At 42.2% G+C, this 18106-nt stretch overlaps 1 protein-coding gene across 6 annotated transcripts in view; it reads right to left on the minus strand.

The window, feature by feature from the left end:
* Positions 1-18106, minus strand: part of SRGAP2 (SLIT-ROBO Rho GTPase activating protein 2) — a 329055-nt gene that overhangs the window by 52553 nt on the left and 258396 nt on the right. For 4 of the 6 annotated variants that reach the window (XM_060231292.1, XM_060231293.1, XM_060231296.1 and 1 more), the window contains 3 exons: positions 12201-12285; positions 6458-6485; positions 1500-1527 (listed from right to left, as the gene is read on the minus strand). In XM_060231292.1, the coding sequence (XP_060087275.1) occupies positions 1500-1527; positions 6458-6485; positions 12201-12285 (141 nt within the window). The remainder of the gene's footprint in view (positions 1-1499; positions 1528-6457; positions 6486-12200; positions 12286-18106) is intronic. The other 2 variants (XM_060231295.1, XM_060231294.1) reach the window with 1 other exon arrangement.

The raw sequence follows: 18106 nt of genomic DNA on the forward strand, positions 1-18106 counted from the left end.
AGCACATAGGAGTACTGCAATGAATTGCTTATGCAGCTAACATCCAATAGAGGGCAATAGCTTTAAACAGAAATTCTACGGGAAAACCTTACCCTATCCTCTTTCATATTCTGTGCATTTACTTACATACATACGTTAAAACACAGAGAGTATGAAGAAGGATGTGTTAGAGTTTTCCATACTACATGGGGTGAAATAATCTCATAAGGCATTTAAAAGCATTTTTAGGGAGCTATAACAGGTAACTTTACCCAAGGCCCTGCCCAATAATTCACTCCCCCTCCCCCTGACTCCTTTCAGGATTATTTTGTGCTACCTATGCACAACAGCTGATGTTCATAGAGCAGCTGTGTTTACTTGCTGTGCCTCCAGTTAGCTAACTGCATTTTCTTATGTTATCCTTATCTTTACACCTTTTCCTGGGCACCCATGCAGCCTCTGCCTCGATTCACCAGCAACTCATGCAGCCTCTGCCTCTACTTATCATCACTCAATCAATACTGAGTGTCTAATGGAAACCTTCCTCCTCAGATCTTAAAATTATTGTTGGAAATTCAAGGAGTGAGAAAAAAGCAGGAAATGGAGACAATAGCTTGGGAGCCACATGTGGCTCTTTCACTCATATTGTGTGGCTCTCAAAGCTCCCAGTGCCTGGTTGCCTGGCTTGGAGAAGACATTTCTCTCTATCACTTCTCCAGTTCAAGCCAGCTGCCATCTTGGAGAATGCATTTAAAGTTAAAATTGCTTTCTTTCCACCACCTCCCCCAACTATTCCCCCCCTCCCCCGTGCTCTCAAACATCTGATGTTCATGTCTTGTGGCTCTCAAGCATCTGACATTTATTTTATGTGGTTCTTATGTTAAGCAAGTTTGGCCACCCCTGTCATAGGTCATCAAATACAGAGCTAAATTTTGGTGACAATGCTATGTCAAAGTGAAGCAATCTGCTTCTATTTACAATGGACCCGTAACGCAAAAAAACAATGCAGTGCTGCTGATACACTTTGTTAGGTCATAAGAGCTTCTAAGTACAAAAGCAATAGTACAAAGCAGGAATCTAGTAGCACCTTTAAGACCAACAAAGTTTTATTCAGAATGTAAGCTTTTATATTCTGAATAAAACTTTGTTGGTCTTAAAGGTGCTACTGGACTCCTACTTTGTTCTATTGCTTCAGACCAACATGGATGCCAACCTGGATTTAAGTACAAAAGCATTAAGCTGGGTGCATCACATGCTTAGTAAATTAGTTTTTTTCTTGACTAGCCTGTTATATACAGCTTCTTTTATGTAATGAACCTGTAAATTAAATATAGATCACCCTTTAACATAGGGATGTGTCAGTATTCATGATCTGACCATGCAGTTCAGAATGTTCCCATAACTTTCCCACCGCGAAATATTGTAGGCCAGAAAGTGGCAAAGAATTGAGTTCAACATCATCTGGCAATTCCTCAACCAACCTCAACAAGCCTTCTGTGATTGTACAAGGTCTTTATTACCTGCTTCCTTATGGTAGAACTGCGTCTGCTGTTGATCCAAAAGTTGAGATGAACATCATTGCCGGAGGAGAAGGGAGAAAGCACAGGTATATGTCAAGATAATCACTTACAATCCAACTCATTATCTATACATATGGTTCTTCCAGGGGGTGGAGGTGGGAAGGAGCCAGAGACAAGAAACAATTCAGCTGATTTACTTCCTAGCAGGACTTTATAGAAACATTAAGTGATCTAAAGAAAAGCACTGTAATTCCCTAACGGGCATAGCAGAGCTTGCTGCCTAACATAAGGCTATACTTAACCTTTTACTTTCAGCTGCATGGAAACCCATTATAAACCCCATCATTTTAACGTCAGTTAGTGATGCTAATTTATAGGCAGCATCACTCTAAAGTAGAAGTATTCTGCCGGATGATTTAGAGCCACAAGAGGGAGAAGAACACAAATTGGTTTCTCTTTCCTTGATTAATATAAACCTATTAATGGTTCTTTATTAAAACGTGCTCAACAAAAGGAAAGTGAAGGACAAATTAAAGCACTCTGAAAAAGCAGGTACACAATTACAAATGGCCTCATAATTATTGTTTGCATTCCCTGATATTAGCAGATGACCCAAATATAAGGGGATAGCCTTTTATATTTTTGACAACTCTCTTCTGTTCATCAAGGCATGGAGTAAGGGGCATCTTTCAGCAGTGGCAGGGGAAAGGAAATTTCTAGACATTTTTTAAAAATACTTTGTATTGACTGTACTAAACCTAAGGGTCTGTTGTGCTTAATTTCCTTTTTAAGTACAAGAAACTGTGCTACTGGCAGGTCCACCTACACAGCCAAGCGAACTACACTCAACACTGTAAGTCACTTAGGGATGTAGTTTAGATAAACTACTAACTTTCAACACTGTCTCCACACTTCTGATTTCAAGCAGGGCTAGAAAACCAGTGTTATTTATTAATCCCATTGGATTTTAGACCACTCTCTCCCTGCCAAGACAGAGCTCAGGGCAGTGTACAACATAGTAAATTCATAACATGTATAATTAAAAAGTTTAAAAAGAATAAAAAACACACTGTCACCTAAAATATGCTAGAAAATTCCAGTAGTGCCACTGCCGTATGAGGGTACAGTAGTGCCACTGTCGCATGAGAGTGCCATAAGGATGAGACCACTGCTGTCTCAACCAAATGCTTGGTGGGACTGCATTAACTCCTACAGGGAACTGATGGTATTCAGTAGAGAGTTCCACCAGGTTGGAGCCAGGGTGGAAAACATCCTGGCCCTGGTTGAGGACAGCTGGACATTTCTCAGGCCAAAGACCACCAATAAGTTCTGATCTACTGAGTGCAATGCTCTTCTGGGGATATACCAGGAGAGGTGGTCCCAAAGATACATGGGTTCCAGAACATTAAGGTCAACACCAGAACCTTGAGCTTGATCCAGTACACCACCGGAAGCCAGTGCAGCTCTTGCAGCACAGGATGGACCTGAACTGCTGCATTCTGTATCAGATGGAGTTTCCATGTCAACCTCAAGGGTAGGCCCATGTAGAGGGAGTTACAGTAGTCTAATCTGGAAGTGACTGTTGTGTGGATTACTGTGGCTAGATCAGGGCAAGACAGGTAGAGAGCCAGTTGCCTAACCTTATGCAGTTGGAAAAATGCCAGTTTGGCAGTATTTTTGACCTGGGCCTCCATCATTAGGGAGACATCCAGAATCACACTCAAGCTCTTGATGGTTGGTGCTGGACTAAAGAGCACACCATCAGGTTCCAGAAGTTGGCACCCCAAACCTGATCCAGCCACAGAACCTCTTTCTTAGAAGGATTCAGTCTCAGCCAGCTGTTAGGCACCAATAAAAGCAGCTGTACTAATGACTCCAAGAAGGCTCTTAAGGCCACAGACAGTTGAGCTAGTCTAGGGTTGCCAAGTTCCCCATGGCTACTGGCAGGAGATTTGGAGGGGGGGGGGGTAGAGTTGCCATATCCAGGTTGGAAAACTCCTGGAGATTTGGGGATGAAGTGTGGGGAATGAAAGGGCACCCAGTGGGGTACGATGCCCTAGAGTCTACCCTCCAAAGCATCCATTTTCTCCAGGGGAACTGATCTCTGTGGTCCGGAGATGCACTGTAATTCCAGAAGATCCCCGCCTAGAGGCTGCCATCCCTAAATCAGTCTTGCCTGTTTAAGAATTATGGCAAGTTCTCCCTTTGGACCCCAGCACATAATTTAACCATTCAGAAAAGCTGTGTTGGCCCAAGAGCCACTACAATTTTCATTACTGTCCAAACACAAAAACCAATTTATGCCTCTGTATTACTGGAAAAAAATTGCAGGTAGCCTGGTGCACACCCATCTATTCCAGGCCTACTACTGCTCTCCCCCCTCACCCCCAAAGCTCTATTGTGTTTGCTCCCAATGCAAAGAAGATGCTCAGCAGAGCATCTCAGCTGAAAGGCTCCATCTACCAAGGACAGTCTGATCCACTGCTAGGGTTGCAATGCCAACTCCAGCTTGGGAAACTGCTTAAGGTTTGGGGCAGTGGTTGGGGAGGGGAAGGAGTTCACTGATGTGATGTTACCATAGTCTACTCTCCAAAGCCACCATATCCTCCAGGGGAACTGATCTTTGTAGTCTGAAAATCAGCTGTAATTAAAAGAGAATTCCAGGTCCTGCTCTGAGGTTAACAACCCTACAACTACTAGGGAATGGGCTTGTGCCCACTGCAATACAATACTGTAAGAGGTTTCTTTCTAAGTGGAAAACATGTAGGGCCACTTAAGCTGGGCAGATTTACACATCACAAAATCTGCAAGAAATGTCACAGAGATGATTAAGTGATATAAATATCAATACATCTGGAATGTGATGGCAATGCTCTAGAGAGACAGCTTGCACTTGATTTTTCCTACACAACTTCAGCTCTCATCTCATCTCATCTCCCAGTTGCCATTTTGCTTAGTGTTTATTATTTCTCAAAAATCTGGCTTTAACTAATCCTCTGTTCAGCTCATCTTGGGCGGGTTTTACAAAGTGTGAAAGAGGCCACCTGTTCTGTGGGAGCACTTCTCTTTATCCTTGTTTGAGGCCTCATATAATCTCTAAAGGTCTCTGGACTGGTTTTCCTTCTTCAAACACTTCTATTCTACAATAAGAATGGCAAGAAATACAAGCCACTGATGAGTCCTTGGATCACATAAGCAAGTTCCTGTGCCAAGACAGATGGCTGCTGAATTGTAAGTTGGGCAATCTTGCTTAATATGTGCTTAGGAATCAAAAGTGCACTGTTATTTTTGTGGAATTCTCAAAAAATTTAAAAGCAACTAAAAGCAAACTGAGAGTGTGAGGAGAATCCAAAGCAGACTCCTGTTGCTGGCAATGCAGTGAATTTTAAATGATCAACCTCAATGATACTCTAATATTTAAAGTTGATTCACAATGAATAATATTTTATTATTACAGATGTCAGTGTCCTAATTAGAGCCTGTCAGCTCTGCTTTGCAATGAAGAATGTAAAATGAAGTAATGACTCTCGATCTGGAATAATCACCCTCTCTTTGTTGGGCAGGCGGACACGCATAGGCGCTCTCACACGTGCACATGCCTTGACTTCCTGAAGCCAATACAAAATGGCAATTTGGAAATTTGTAACATTTCACAGAAGGCCCCATCAAAAGTCATTTTTTTCTATTATGATTTCCACATATGTGGTGACATTTATGATAGAATGATTGATGCTAGGCTCAGTTATAACAAAACGTTTATTCTTTCTGCTGCTGCAATCCAATTCTGTGTCAGACCAGATGAGGTCAATGGGGCAAAGTAAAAAAAACCAAACCCTTATATGACTGTCTCCTTCCCTCCCCCATTAAACAATCAAAGGTATTTGTTTCCAGGCTTGTTATCCTTCATGACAGGAACAATTCCAGACCAGCACAATGCCTTTCCAGGCTTGCAAAAACAGAATGTGTTTCCATTAGAAAAATGAGGAGGCAAGTTACTACATATTAACTAATCAGCACACCTTCCCTCTCCAGATGTTCAAAGTTTTGTGGGGAGCCCTGTTCTAAGTTTGCCCCTACATCATGTAGGGATATGGGCTTGTCTAGTTCGCCTCAGCAGCATAGGTCAATGATATTGTAGTGGAGGCCAGAATAATTGATATCAGAATATTGCTAAATTTCCTCCAAATCTGAGGAGAGGGGACAGCATTGAGACCAGCAGCCAGCCCATTATCAAGTGTACCATCTAGAGGAACACATAGAATGGAAGCTGAACAAGGCCAATGACAAGTAAATCTTTGAGATCCTTCAGTCCCCAGGACAGCAATACTTACTCAGTGCCTCAGGAACCATGTGTGGCTCTTTGACATGCCACCTGTGGCTCTTTATGAGCACCATGCTCCAAGTTTCAGGCTAGTAGGCAAGGCCCTTACCTGGTGGGTTTTCTAGTTGGTAGCTGGTTCTCAACTTTAAACAACTGCCACCAGAGTACCAGGGAAGCTGCAGACCTCCCTGAGCTGCAAGGCCTCATGCCAAAGATAAAAGAAATTTCACTCTTTCAGTTAATGATAACTGTGGATGTGGCTCTCAGCAAGCTGCAGAGTGAGTTCCAGAGCCCGAAGGTATTCAAAACCCTAATCCTGATTGGTATGCAAACACTATACACCAGTTAACTCTTCAAATTTGCTGTTTTGCCATCTGATATTGTAGTTTCTTTGCTCTTGGAAAATGGCTACACTTCAAATTATGACTGCATCAAAAGGTTTTCAAATGCAAGCTGAGGTATTTTTGGAGGTGCTGTTACTTTTTTTGGAGGGGAGGCAAACATCACAATTACTCCCCATACCAGGGAGAGAGTCTAAAAGTGCGTTAGCTGACATCTTGTTTGCAAGAAAAGAACTGTTTTAGTTATTGAAAGACACGGAAATAACAAAGCCTATGTTTCTTGTAGCCACACCCACCTGGCAAGAGAGCAGTCAGTCCTTTGACCTGTTAAAGAGAAAAAGAAATACACTTTGAACAAAGAAAAAAAAATACAACAGGGTGAAAGGAACAGGAAAAAATGGCTGCAACCCCAATTTGGGAGGAGCGGAGTGGGAGGAAATGTGAGAGAATGTGTTTTCAGGTGTGAAACAGCAGCTGCTTCCCACCCCTCTTGCATTGCTGTTACTGATATCAGAACAGCCCATCCTCACTGGCAAGACTCTGCTGTGACTGACCAGGAAATGCACAAAACAGCTTCAAGCTGCTTGTAACCCTTTCTTTGGAAAGCATCATTTTTAGAAATTGGTTTGCTATATATGCACTAATTGTTGACTTCCACTGCCAAGGAGAGCTATGCCAATTCTCCCTCTGCCTGCTTCCCTGGGGAACTAGTAGGGAAGAGATATTATTACTTTATGAAACCATTTAAAGAGATTGAAAATATTCACAGATTTGCTAGCCTAAAGGCACAATGTGGTTGCACTGCATCTATTTCAGGAGGTATGCGTTTAATGCTATTTTCTGAAATCATATATACAAAAAAAGCCCCTAAACCCATTCCACTAACCTTCTTTCACAGCTTGAAAGGAAAAGGGGTAAACCACTATGCCTGCTACCAGCAGAGGCAATATTTAAAAATAGCACAGTTAAGAGTAAAGAATACACAAAATTATTTGGCACATATCAGAGCTGAGATAGATTTTAAGTTGCTTTCTCCACTGGAATGTTGTTGATTGGCACCAGTTAAGGATTTGGCCTGAGTGTTCAAAATTAAAAACGAAGTGATAGGGATGGGGTAATTGCTGATCACGGAAAATAAATAACACATTTTGAACAGTCACTTTCCCCCTCCCACCACAAGCTTCAATTAAGCAGAATGGTACATAATTTATAACAACATTATTCCAAACCAGAATTTTTTTACCATCTGTCCCATTTCCATCACAGAATATTCAAATGTATAAATTACATGGTCGTAGCAACTTCAAAGGGATCTAGCAGAACAGTGACAAATGCAGACGGAAGTCAAGGAAATAATTACTTGTGGAGAGAAAGACCTGCTGGTACTTTTTATTAACACGACTTGTCATCTTTAGATTAAAGTAATTTGCAAGAGGAGTCAAATGTCACTTTACTGGTGGGGATAGCAGGAGAAGGAGCACAAAACAGTACTGAATTACTCTAGGGTTCAACAAATGGTCATATTTTGCACTTTGCCATGCAAATGCCTCACAATGGAAAAGGTGCCAAAATTGCAACAGGATTGCAGTCACACATTCCTTAGTTGATACCACTTATAAATCAGCATTCAAAATCTTTTTAGATTATAGGGAAACCAATTTTTCCAACTTCCCTTGTCCTCAGAGACGAGTACATCGATGGAACTTTGTAAGAACATAAGAACATAAGAGAAGCCATGTTAGATCAGGCCAATGGCCCATCCAGTCCAACATTCTGTGTCACACAGCGGCCAAATATATATATATATATATACACACACACACACACACTGTGGCTAATAGCCACTGATGGACCTCTGCTCCATATTTTTATCTAACCCCTTCTTGAAGGTGGCTATGCTTGTGGACGCCACCACCTCCTGTGGCAGTGAATTCCACATGTTAATCACCCTTTGGGTGAAGAAGTACTTCCTTTTATCCATTTTAACCTGTCTGCTCAGCAATTTCATCGAATGCCCACGAGTTCTTGTATTGTGAGAAAGGGAGAAAAGTACTTCTTTCTCTACTTTCTCCATCCCATGCATTATCTTGTAAACTTCTATCATGTCACCCCTCAGTCGACGTTTCTCCAAGCTAAAGAGCCCTAAGCGTTTCAACCTTTCTTCATAGGGAAGGTGTTCCAGCCCTTTAATCATTTTAGTCGCCCTTTTCTGAACTTTCTCCAATGCTATAATATCCTTTTTGAGGTGCGGCGACCAGAACTGCACACAGTACTCCAAATGAGACCGCACCATCGATTTATACAGAGGCATTATGATACTGGCTGATTTGTTTTCAATTCCCTTCCTAATAATTCCCAGCATGGCGTTGGCCTTTTTTATTGCAAACGCACACTGTCTTGACATTTTCAGTGAATTATCTACCATGACCCCAAGATCTCTCTCTTGGTCTGTCTCTGCCAGTTCACACCCCATCAACTTGTATTTGTAGCTGGGATTCTTGGCCCCAATGTGCATTACTTTGCACTTGGCCACATTGAACCGCATCTGCCACGTTGACGCCCACTCACCCAGCCTCAACAGATCCCTTTGGAGTTCCTCACAATCCTCTCTGGTTCTCACCACCCTGAACAATTTAGTGTCATCCGCAAATTTGGCCACTTCACTGCTCACTCCCAACTCTAAATCATTTATGAACAAGTTAAAGAGGATGGGACCCAGTACCGAGCCCTGCGGCACCCCACTGCTTACCGTCCTCCACTGCGAAGACTGCCCATTTATACTCACTCTCTGCTTCCTATTACTCAGCCAGTTTTTGATCCACAAGAGGACCTGTCCTTTTACTCCATGACTCTCAAGCTTTCTAAGGAGCCTTTGATGAGGAACTTTATCAAAAGCTTTCTGGAAGTCAAGGTAAACAACATCTATCGGGTCTCCTTTGTCCACATGTTTGTTCACCCCCTCAAAGAAATGTAACAGGTTAGTGAGGCAAGATCTTCCCTTGCAGAACCCATGCTGAGTCTTCCTCAATAACCCGTGTTCATCAATGTGCCTACTCATTCTGTCCTTGATAATGGTTTCTACCAACTTTCCCGGTATTGAAGTCAGACTGACTGGCCTGTAATTTCCCGGATCTCCTCTGGAACCCTTTTTAAAGATGGGGGTGACATTTGCTACCTTCCAGTCCTCAGGAACGGAGGCAGATTTCAATGAAAGATTACAGATTTTTGTTAGAAGATCCACAAGTTCAACTTTGAGTTCTTTCAGAACTCTCGGATGTATGCCATCCGGACCCGGTGACTTATTAGTTTTTAATTTGTCTATCAGTTGTAGGACCTCCTCTTTTGTCACCTCAATCTGACTCAGGTCTTTCAACACCCCTTCCAATATTAGTGGTTCTGGGGCGGGCAAACACTTCTCATCTTCCACGGTGAAGACGGAGGCAAAAAATGCATTCAGCTTCTCAGCCATTTCCCCATCCTCCTTCAGTAATCCTTTGTAAATAATTCCATCTCATGGTTTGACATGTACTGGGCTTTGTAACCCAATCCTTAGCATCACAAAGTAGGCAAAAGCAAAAAGAGCCTTCTGCCTTTAGGAAGTCAGGCAAAAAATATATTCAGCTTCCCTCTTGCTTTCCAAGCAGGGAACTGGTTTAAGAGGTCAGGCAGGTTAAGCAGAGCCATGCTCTGGAATGCAAAAGTCAGCTGTGACCTACGAACGTGATTCGTCACAGGGGTAAGTGTGATCATTCTTCAAAGAGGAGAAAGTACTCCCAGGAAACAGTCTTCCTGGCTTTTTCACTTTTAGGAAAGCTGGATAACTTATTTTGTCAGAAAACCTAGAAAGAGTGTCAAATTTCCTCCTCTCATTTTCAATGGACAGGAATCAAATTAAAAATAAATAATAGAAATAGCTTCTTCAAACATATTTGTGGACTCAATCTGCAATGTACTTTCCCAGTCACATTAACATTCACAGATGCAAAGTACTTTGAAGAAATAAAAATGTCATGTCCCCATAATCAATGTGCCAATGCAAAACTCTACCCCCCCCCCCATAAGCACCAAGCTGGGGCTAGAAGGGTATATACAGTCCAAAGCAGATTTCACAACAGTCAAAGAACATTACAATTCTCAGAGTCCTGCAAATTCTAGCTGTTGTCCAAAAATATATGATTGTTGTAAATAGAAGTTAGATCAACACAGATAGCTACCTTGTAGGTAGTAGCTGGTCCTTGCAGATACACCATTATGCATAATTCTGAACCAGGTCATGTAATATGAATCAAAAAATCCATATAATGGAGCCAGGCAGGGGGATTCCCCCCTCCAAAGCTTAGAGAAAGCCCTAGTTTTGCAGGGGAGAGGGAGTTAAAAACTCAAAATCACAAAATTAATGCCTGCTTCTTTAAGAAAAATATGCCACTGAGAATTCACAAGACTATGTTGTGAGATCATTTTGGTAGTTGCTAGGTAACCCCCAACCGACACTGCTAATTCTTCCAAGCCTCGGTTAGTGTCAGCACGGAGTGGGAGGAAAGAGAGTAGATATAAAAGTTAGGAGGATGGTGGAGGGAAAAGGGGAAATACGAGGACAGAAGAGAGGAACAGAAACATGTGAGGAAGAAAGACAAGGGCCAGGAGGAGAAGCAGAACTAATAGGTACCGTATTTTTCGGACCATAAGACACCCCCCCCCCAAAAAAAAGTGGGGGGGAAAGTGTGTGCGTCTTATGGAGCGAAGGGGGGGGGGCGATCCGCTGCCTCCGCCTCCGATCCCGGCGCTTCCCCCGCGCCTGCCTGCCTGGCTCCGGCTCTGCTTCCAGCAAGCACTGGGATCGCTCCACGCTGCCCCCACCGCAAACCCAGCGCTTCGCGAGCTCCGGCTGCGGAGGGGGCAGCGTGCTTCCTCCGTGCCTGTCTGCCTGGCTCCAGCTCTGACGCTTACAGCAAGCACCAGGATCGCTCCCTCCGCCCTCCGATCCTGGCGCTTGCTTTAAGCATCAGAGCTGGAGCCAGGCAGACAGGCACGGAGGAAGCACCTGCCCCCTCCGCAGCCAGCGCTCGCGAAGCGCTGGGTTTGCGGTGGGGGCAGCATGAAGCGATCCCAGCGCTTGCTGGAAGCAGACCTGGAGCCAGGCAGGCAGGCGCGGGGGAAGCGCCGGGATTGAAGGCGCAGGCAGCGGATTGCCCCCCAGGAGGAAGGTGCGTCCTATGGTCCGGAGCATCTTATGGACCGAAAAGTGCAGTAAATGGGAAAGAAGGAATGAGGAGGGATAGATAGGGAGAGGGAAAGCTGAAGATAAGTGGGATAGAGAAAAGAGAGAAGGAGAAACACTTGTAGGGATGGAAAGAAGAAAAGCAAGGAGGAGAGAGGGATGGGGGTAATGAAATTTCTTCTGAGTCCTCATGGGTCTCCCCACTGGTGAATATATAACACTATTCTGTCAAGGCATTTTCAAGTAATTAAGCCTTTCTTTGCCAGATGGGTTTTTCGCAAGCACTCAGATGCATTATTTTCGGCTAGCAATTTTGGTCAACATTATTTATTAACTGACATAAATCTCAGCTCCAAATGCTGAGGACCCACTCAGCTTGAGGAAGTGCAAATAAGGCTGAGTACTCTAGATTTAACTTCCAGTTTTCTATTATAAGCTTATTCTTACAAACTGCTTTACAGTCTACATGGAAATGAAAATAAACTACTCTGGTAATAACCGCCCCCCTCCCCATGATAGAATGTTTGCATGCCAGGAGAAATCAATTACAAGGATTACCCTAAATTGTTTCTCTGAAAAGTACTGGAAAGGGGAGGGATAAATGGGCATATGCTTCATTTAAACAAATAGATGATGCACATTATTGGCTCATTAAGCACTTCCCTCTCACCATTACTTATGCAGCCCTGTAGGGATAGAATAATAAATTCATAAAACATGACTGCGTCCACTTAGCACTGATAATCCAGGATGGACATGCTCAGTAATTCAGTAATTACAAAGGATGGGCAGACACAATGACAAGTGATTCCCAGACTTACTTTCCCCCAAAGTCTTCTGAAGAAGGTCATGTTTGGCCTGAAGCTTGGTGATAAGGTTTCTCCCTTCCAAATACTCCTTCAACTTCTGTTGGAGTAAAAAGAAATTTAAAATCATCACATATTTCTTGAAGAAGATTTTGGTGATATTGGATTTATACCCCATCCTTCACGCCGAATCTCAAAGTGACTTACAATCTCATTTACCCTCCTCCCCCACAACAGACACCCTGTGATGTAGATGGGGCTGAGAGAACTCTCTGAGAACTGCTCTTGAGCAGTACAGCTCTAGTGAGAGGTATGGCTGACCCAAGGCCATTCCAGCAGCTACAAATAGAGCAGTGGGGAATCAAACCCAGTTCTCCGAGACAAGAGTCCGCACACTTAACCAAAAACCACCTATGCAACAAGGAACCTGGGAATGAAACAAACCAACCCATTTCTTATGTAAGTAAAATGGAGACTTGTCACAGGATAGAAAATCTATACACAGAATACTCTGTGTGAAGCAGCTACTACAAATCAGATACCACTTACAGGATTTATAGTAGATAAACACAACATCCACCACAACATATAATCTTAGCAACTGATATGGTTGATAGCCCTGATATTAGCTATCAAATGAATTCATACCCTTAATCTCAATCACATCTTTTTGTGAACACTGAATTAGAGAAAAACAGCAAATTATATTGGGAAATATGGGGGTAAATCTCCATTTCTAAGGGAATGGAGAAGTTCTCTTCCATGTGCACCATTAATAATGTAAGCCACTATGATTCCTCATTGGTGAGAAAGGTGGGCTATGACTGAAGTAAATAAAATAAAATTAATGAGAATCTTTAAGGGGATAAAATAAGTTTCATCAGCTCCTAATACAAATAAATATGATGTCCAGAGGTTTCTATTATTTTATTTTAGCATGTTCACCTCCTCACATCTATCTTATATATCCAGACAGAATAACTAAATTCCCTTAAAGGCCTTCCAGAATAAATTTATCTTCATATTTCTCTGGAAGACCTGTAATGATGACACCTTGGCCATGGAGCCTCATATCTGTTAGACTGCTTTTCCTGTGTACTGTGAACTGTGTACTGTGCTCTGTTGCGACAGCTTCATGCATCTGAGCTAAGCCTTCTGAAAGTGCCACCCTGCAGATGGGTAATATTGACAGCTCATACATGTGTATTCTCTGTTGTGCCCCCACCTTATAGAATGATCTGCCTGAGGTGGTCAGGAAAGCTCCTGACACATCTGTCATTCCTCCAACAATGTAAAACAGAATTGTTCAGGGGGTCATTTTATAAAATGTCTATATTATAACAAAATGGTTCATGAAGGCACTCTTATCATAAGAACATAAGAGAAGCCATGTTAGATCAGGCCAATGGCCCATCCAGTCCAACATTCTGTGTCACACAGCGGCCAAATATATATATATATATATATATATATATATATATATATACATACACACACACACACACACACACACACAATGTGGCTAATAGCCACAGATGGACCTCTGCTCCATATTTTTATCTAACCCCCTCTTGAAGGTGGCCATGCTTGTGGACGCCACCACCTCCTGTGGCAGTGAATTCCACATGTTAATCACCCTTTGGGTGAAGAAGTACTTCCTTTTATCTGTTTTAACCTGTCTGCTCAGCAATTTCATCGAATGCCCACGAGTTCTTGTATTGTGAGAAAGGGAGAAAAGTACTTCTTTCTCTACTTTCTCCATCCCATGCATTATCTTGTAAACCTCTATCATGTCACCCCTCAGTCGACGTTTCTCCAAGCTAAAGAGCCCTAAGCGTTTCAACCTTTCTTCATAGGGAAGGTGTTCCAGCCCTTTAATCATTCTAGTTGCCCTTTTCTGAACTTTCTCCAATGCTATAATATCCTTTTTGAGGTGCGGCGACCAGAACTGCACACAGTACTCCAAATGAGACCGCACCATCGATTTATACAGGGGCATTATGATACTGGCTGATTTGTTTTCAATTCCCTTCCTAATAATTCCCAGCATGGCGTTGGCCTTTTTTATTGCAAACGCACACTGTCTTGACATTTTCAGTGAATTATCTACCATGACCCCAAGATCTCTCTCTTGGTTAGTCTCTGCCAGTTCACACCCCATCAACTTGTATTTGTAGCTGGGATTCTTGGCCCCAATGTGCATTACTTTGCACTTGGTCACATTGAACCGCATCTGCCACGTTGACGCCCACTCACCCAGCCTCAACAGATCCCTTTGGAGTTCCTCACAATCCTCTCTGGTTCTCACCACCCTGAACAATTTAGTGTCATCCGCAAATTTGGCCACTTCACTGCTCACTCCCAACTCTAAATCATTTATGAACAAGTTAAAGAGCATGGGAGCCAGTACCGAGCCCTGCGGCACCCCGCTGCTTACCGTCCTCCACTGCGAAGACTGCCCATTTATACTCACTCTCTGCTTCCTATTACTCAGCCAGTTTTTGATCCACAAGAGGACCTGTCCTTTTACTCCATGACTCTCAAGCTTTCTAAGGAGCCTTTGATGAGGAACTTTATCATGGGAAGGGGCTGCAGACTATACCACATGGGAACTTTATCATGGGAAGGGGCTGCAGACTATACCACAGTGTATAGTGTGTATTATCTGCTTGCTGCATGTATTATCCTGTTCTCACTGCACTGTTTTCTATTGACGTAATACTATTTTCTGCATTAATGTATAATGTTCAATACTTTTTTGCTTGGTTCAGATTTTTATCTATATTGCTTACTAGATGTTTCATTCTACTGACTGCATTGACTAACAATAGGTAATCAGATTTGAGTCTGGGTGAGAAAGGCAGACTGTAGATATAGTACACATATAAATAGATATATACAGCTTAATGGTGGCAGCCAAGAAGGTCTTTCTTTGAGTTTCTGCAAGCTGAATCTATGAACAAAGGTTTTGTAGCAAGGTCTTCCCACCACAAAAATCTAAGACTCCAATCATGGAAAGCTTTAAAGGTTAAAAACATTACACTGGGGACCAGAAACAAACTGAGAGCTAGAGAGCTAGTGTAGCTGTTACAGCTTTGGTATTATATGGTCACTGGGGCATAGTATTAGCAGAATCTTTTCATTCTGTTACTGGCTGCTGCATCTAGTATCAGCTGAATTTTCTGGATTATTTTCAAAAGCAGTTACATGAACAGCACATTACAGTAGTATAATCTGGTTCTTACCAAGTCACATGAGATAGTTGCCAGGTCAGCTTTCTCTAGGAATGACCAGTAAAAAGCACTCTCAGCTGCCTCTGCTACTGTTTATCTAGGGACCATGAGAAGTCCCGGGGCATCCCCAAACTGCATGCCTGATCTTTTAAGTGGGTGTGACATCTCATCCAGAATTGGTTACACATTAGTCTCCCAAATTAGCTTTTACTTCCAATCTACAGCTCATTTATCTTCTCTGGATTCAGTTACAGTTTCTTTACCCTCAACCATTCCTTTACTGCCTGTAAGCACTGGTGCAAACATTTCCACAGTTTCCCAGGAATAAGATGAAAAGAAGATATAGAAACTATTATCATTAACATTCTGAAGTAATAGCAAAACAATGGCAGGATTCCAATGTTACTACGTTAGATATGTGGCAAAACAAACTATGGGAAATCTTTGTATATAGCAGGGTTTACAAGCCATTCTATTCTACCTAATACAGAGCATTATCAACAAAACTTTCAAGCACTCTGGTACCCTCTAACAGAGTATCTCACTAACTCTGATATCCTTCCAAAATCCATATTATAGAGAGTTATTACTCTTGCAATCTGCTTATTCTTGACTGTTGTTTAAAAATTCCAATTGTGCACGTTACAACATGTAAACTTAGATACTTTTGAAGTAACTCATGTTCTTTTATTTTCTATATTTGTGAATAGAAAGTTCAATAAAAACTTTAAATCTGAAAAAAACCCTGAGGATATTTCAATCCAGGTGATCTCACCCAGCTGTTTCATGGAAATGAAGGACAAGGTGGCACTGCATTACACCCTGTAACTAAAAAGCCAACAGTACAACAGAAGTCCCCATGCACCACATTGTCTACCCATCCTCCAGGAAGGATTGGAGACATCATAAAACAATGTCTTCTACGTCCATCCTGGCAGGTGTCCCAGAAGGATACAACGGTCGATGGTATTGAATGCTACCAAGAGATCCACAAGAACCAATAGGGAGACACATCCCCTGCTAAATAACTGGTGTCAAAGTGACTGTGGCAGTTTCTGTCACATGCCTCAAATTGAATCCTGGTTGAAATGGATCTAGATAACATGCCATCCAGAAATACTTGCAACTGTAATGTTAACACAGATTATACAGCGGCTGAAAATGAATTAAATGTGATGCATCTAAGGATTTTTTTTGAAGAAGCACAGTATCTCTTTCAAAGGTACTGAATCTTCTCTCAAGAAGATGTTAATAACCTGATCTCTATTCATTGAGACAGCTCTTCTCTGGCAAATTTTATTAGCCGGAATAGACAAAGATCCAATAAAAAAAGTAGTAGACCACCCAGTATTCTACCTTCCCAGGCTGCACTAAATGAGAAGAATCAGAACCTTTCAACATTAAGGTATAATCCAAGTTGGACTGAGAATGTTTAATATTATCCACCAAGTGCTTTGCAAACTATTCATGTATTTGTTGAGCTGTCTATTTCCACCCAAGGGCCAAGATGTAAAAGGCAATTCCACCCACAGCAGTGTCACTAGATGGTACTGTGAGGTTGCCATGCTGGTGATAAAGTACCTTTTTTCTTTTACAGCCACCATCATACAATATGTTATAAAATGAGCTCCACATTAAGTTCAATGAGACTCAAGATAGAGTCTCCTCCCCTTGCTCTATCCATCATTCTGGATGTATCATTACTCCCACTTCTGAGAACTAGGTAACCAATCAGAGAGGGCACTTACAATTTTGTTTCCTGCAATGTTACTAAGCGTTATCAGAAGACATATGTACAGCCTGTCACTTCTAAGATCTGACTGGCTTCAGTTTTACTAATGGTTCAGAGAATGCCCCCATCTGGGCAATGATCCACACAATGGCTATGAGGAGTCTTTGACAAAAGAATGAAATACCTCTGCAAGCCTGGAAGGAATACTGAGAATCTGGACAGACTGAAAAGAAATAATATTTATTAAGGGAATTGTAGAAATACTTGAGGAATGCTAAGCATTCAATATTGACACCCAATACCAGAAGTTCGATGAAAGAGCCAATCAATCCAAGCATCCAAACAGTATACAAGTCACTTGACTCAAGACAAGAAGGAGCTATAGAGGGCTACAATGGTAAGTAACAAAGAAAGCAGAGATGGGTATAAATCTGTACAAACCAAACAAAGGTTTTAGTTCTAAGTCTGGCCTCCCTGTGTCTGGATAAGAAGTAACATAAAGAAGGAAAAGAAAGAGGGACACATTGCGCATGCGAATGGATGCTCACAAGACAGGGTTAACCTTGGGACAGGCAAAATCTGACTTTGGGGACAAATTCTGACCTCAATTATAGGACAAGCAGAGTAGTTTTAAAAAGATACTTGTCTTTCTATATTTGGAAAGAGGAAAGGGAAGCAAGATGGCTGACCAAATGTGCAACTTATTTTATTTATTTCATTTTTAGCCTGCCTTTCTCCCCAGTAGAGATCTGAAGTGGCCTGTTCTCCTCTCTTCCATTTCATCATTACAACCACCCTGTGAAAGGAACAATGGTGTTTCCAAATCCTGGGAATAGATCCAAATAAGGTAAAAAGAAGCTTCCAGGCAGGAAGGCAGTCTTGGTCTGGTCAGAGCAATGGAGCTTTGCAGGACAATTCAAATAGTCTTCACTGGATCATCCAAGATTGGTGGACAA

This window comes from Heteronotia binoei, chromosome 2, assembly GCF_032191835.1.
Source record: "Heteronotia binoei isolate CCM8104 ecotype False Entrance Well chromosome 2, APGP_CSIRO_Hbin_v1, whole genome shotgun sequence".
NCBI classification, from domain to species: domain Eukaryota; kingdom Metazoa; phylum Chordata; class Lepidosauria; order Squamata; family Gekkonidae; genus Heteronotia; species Heteronotia binoei.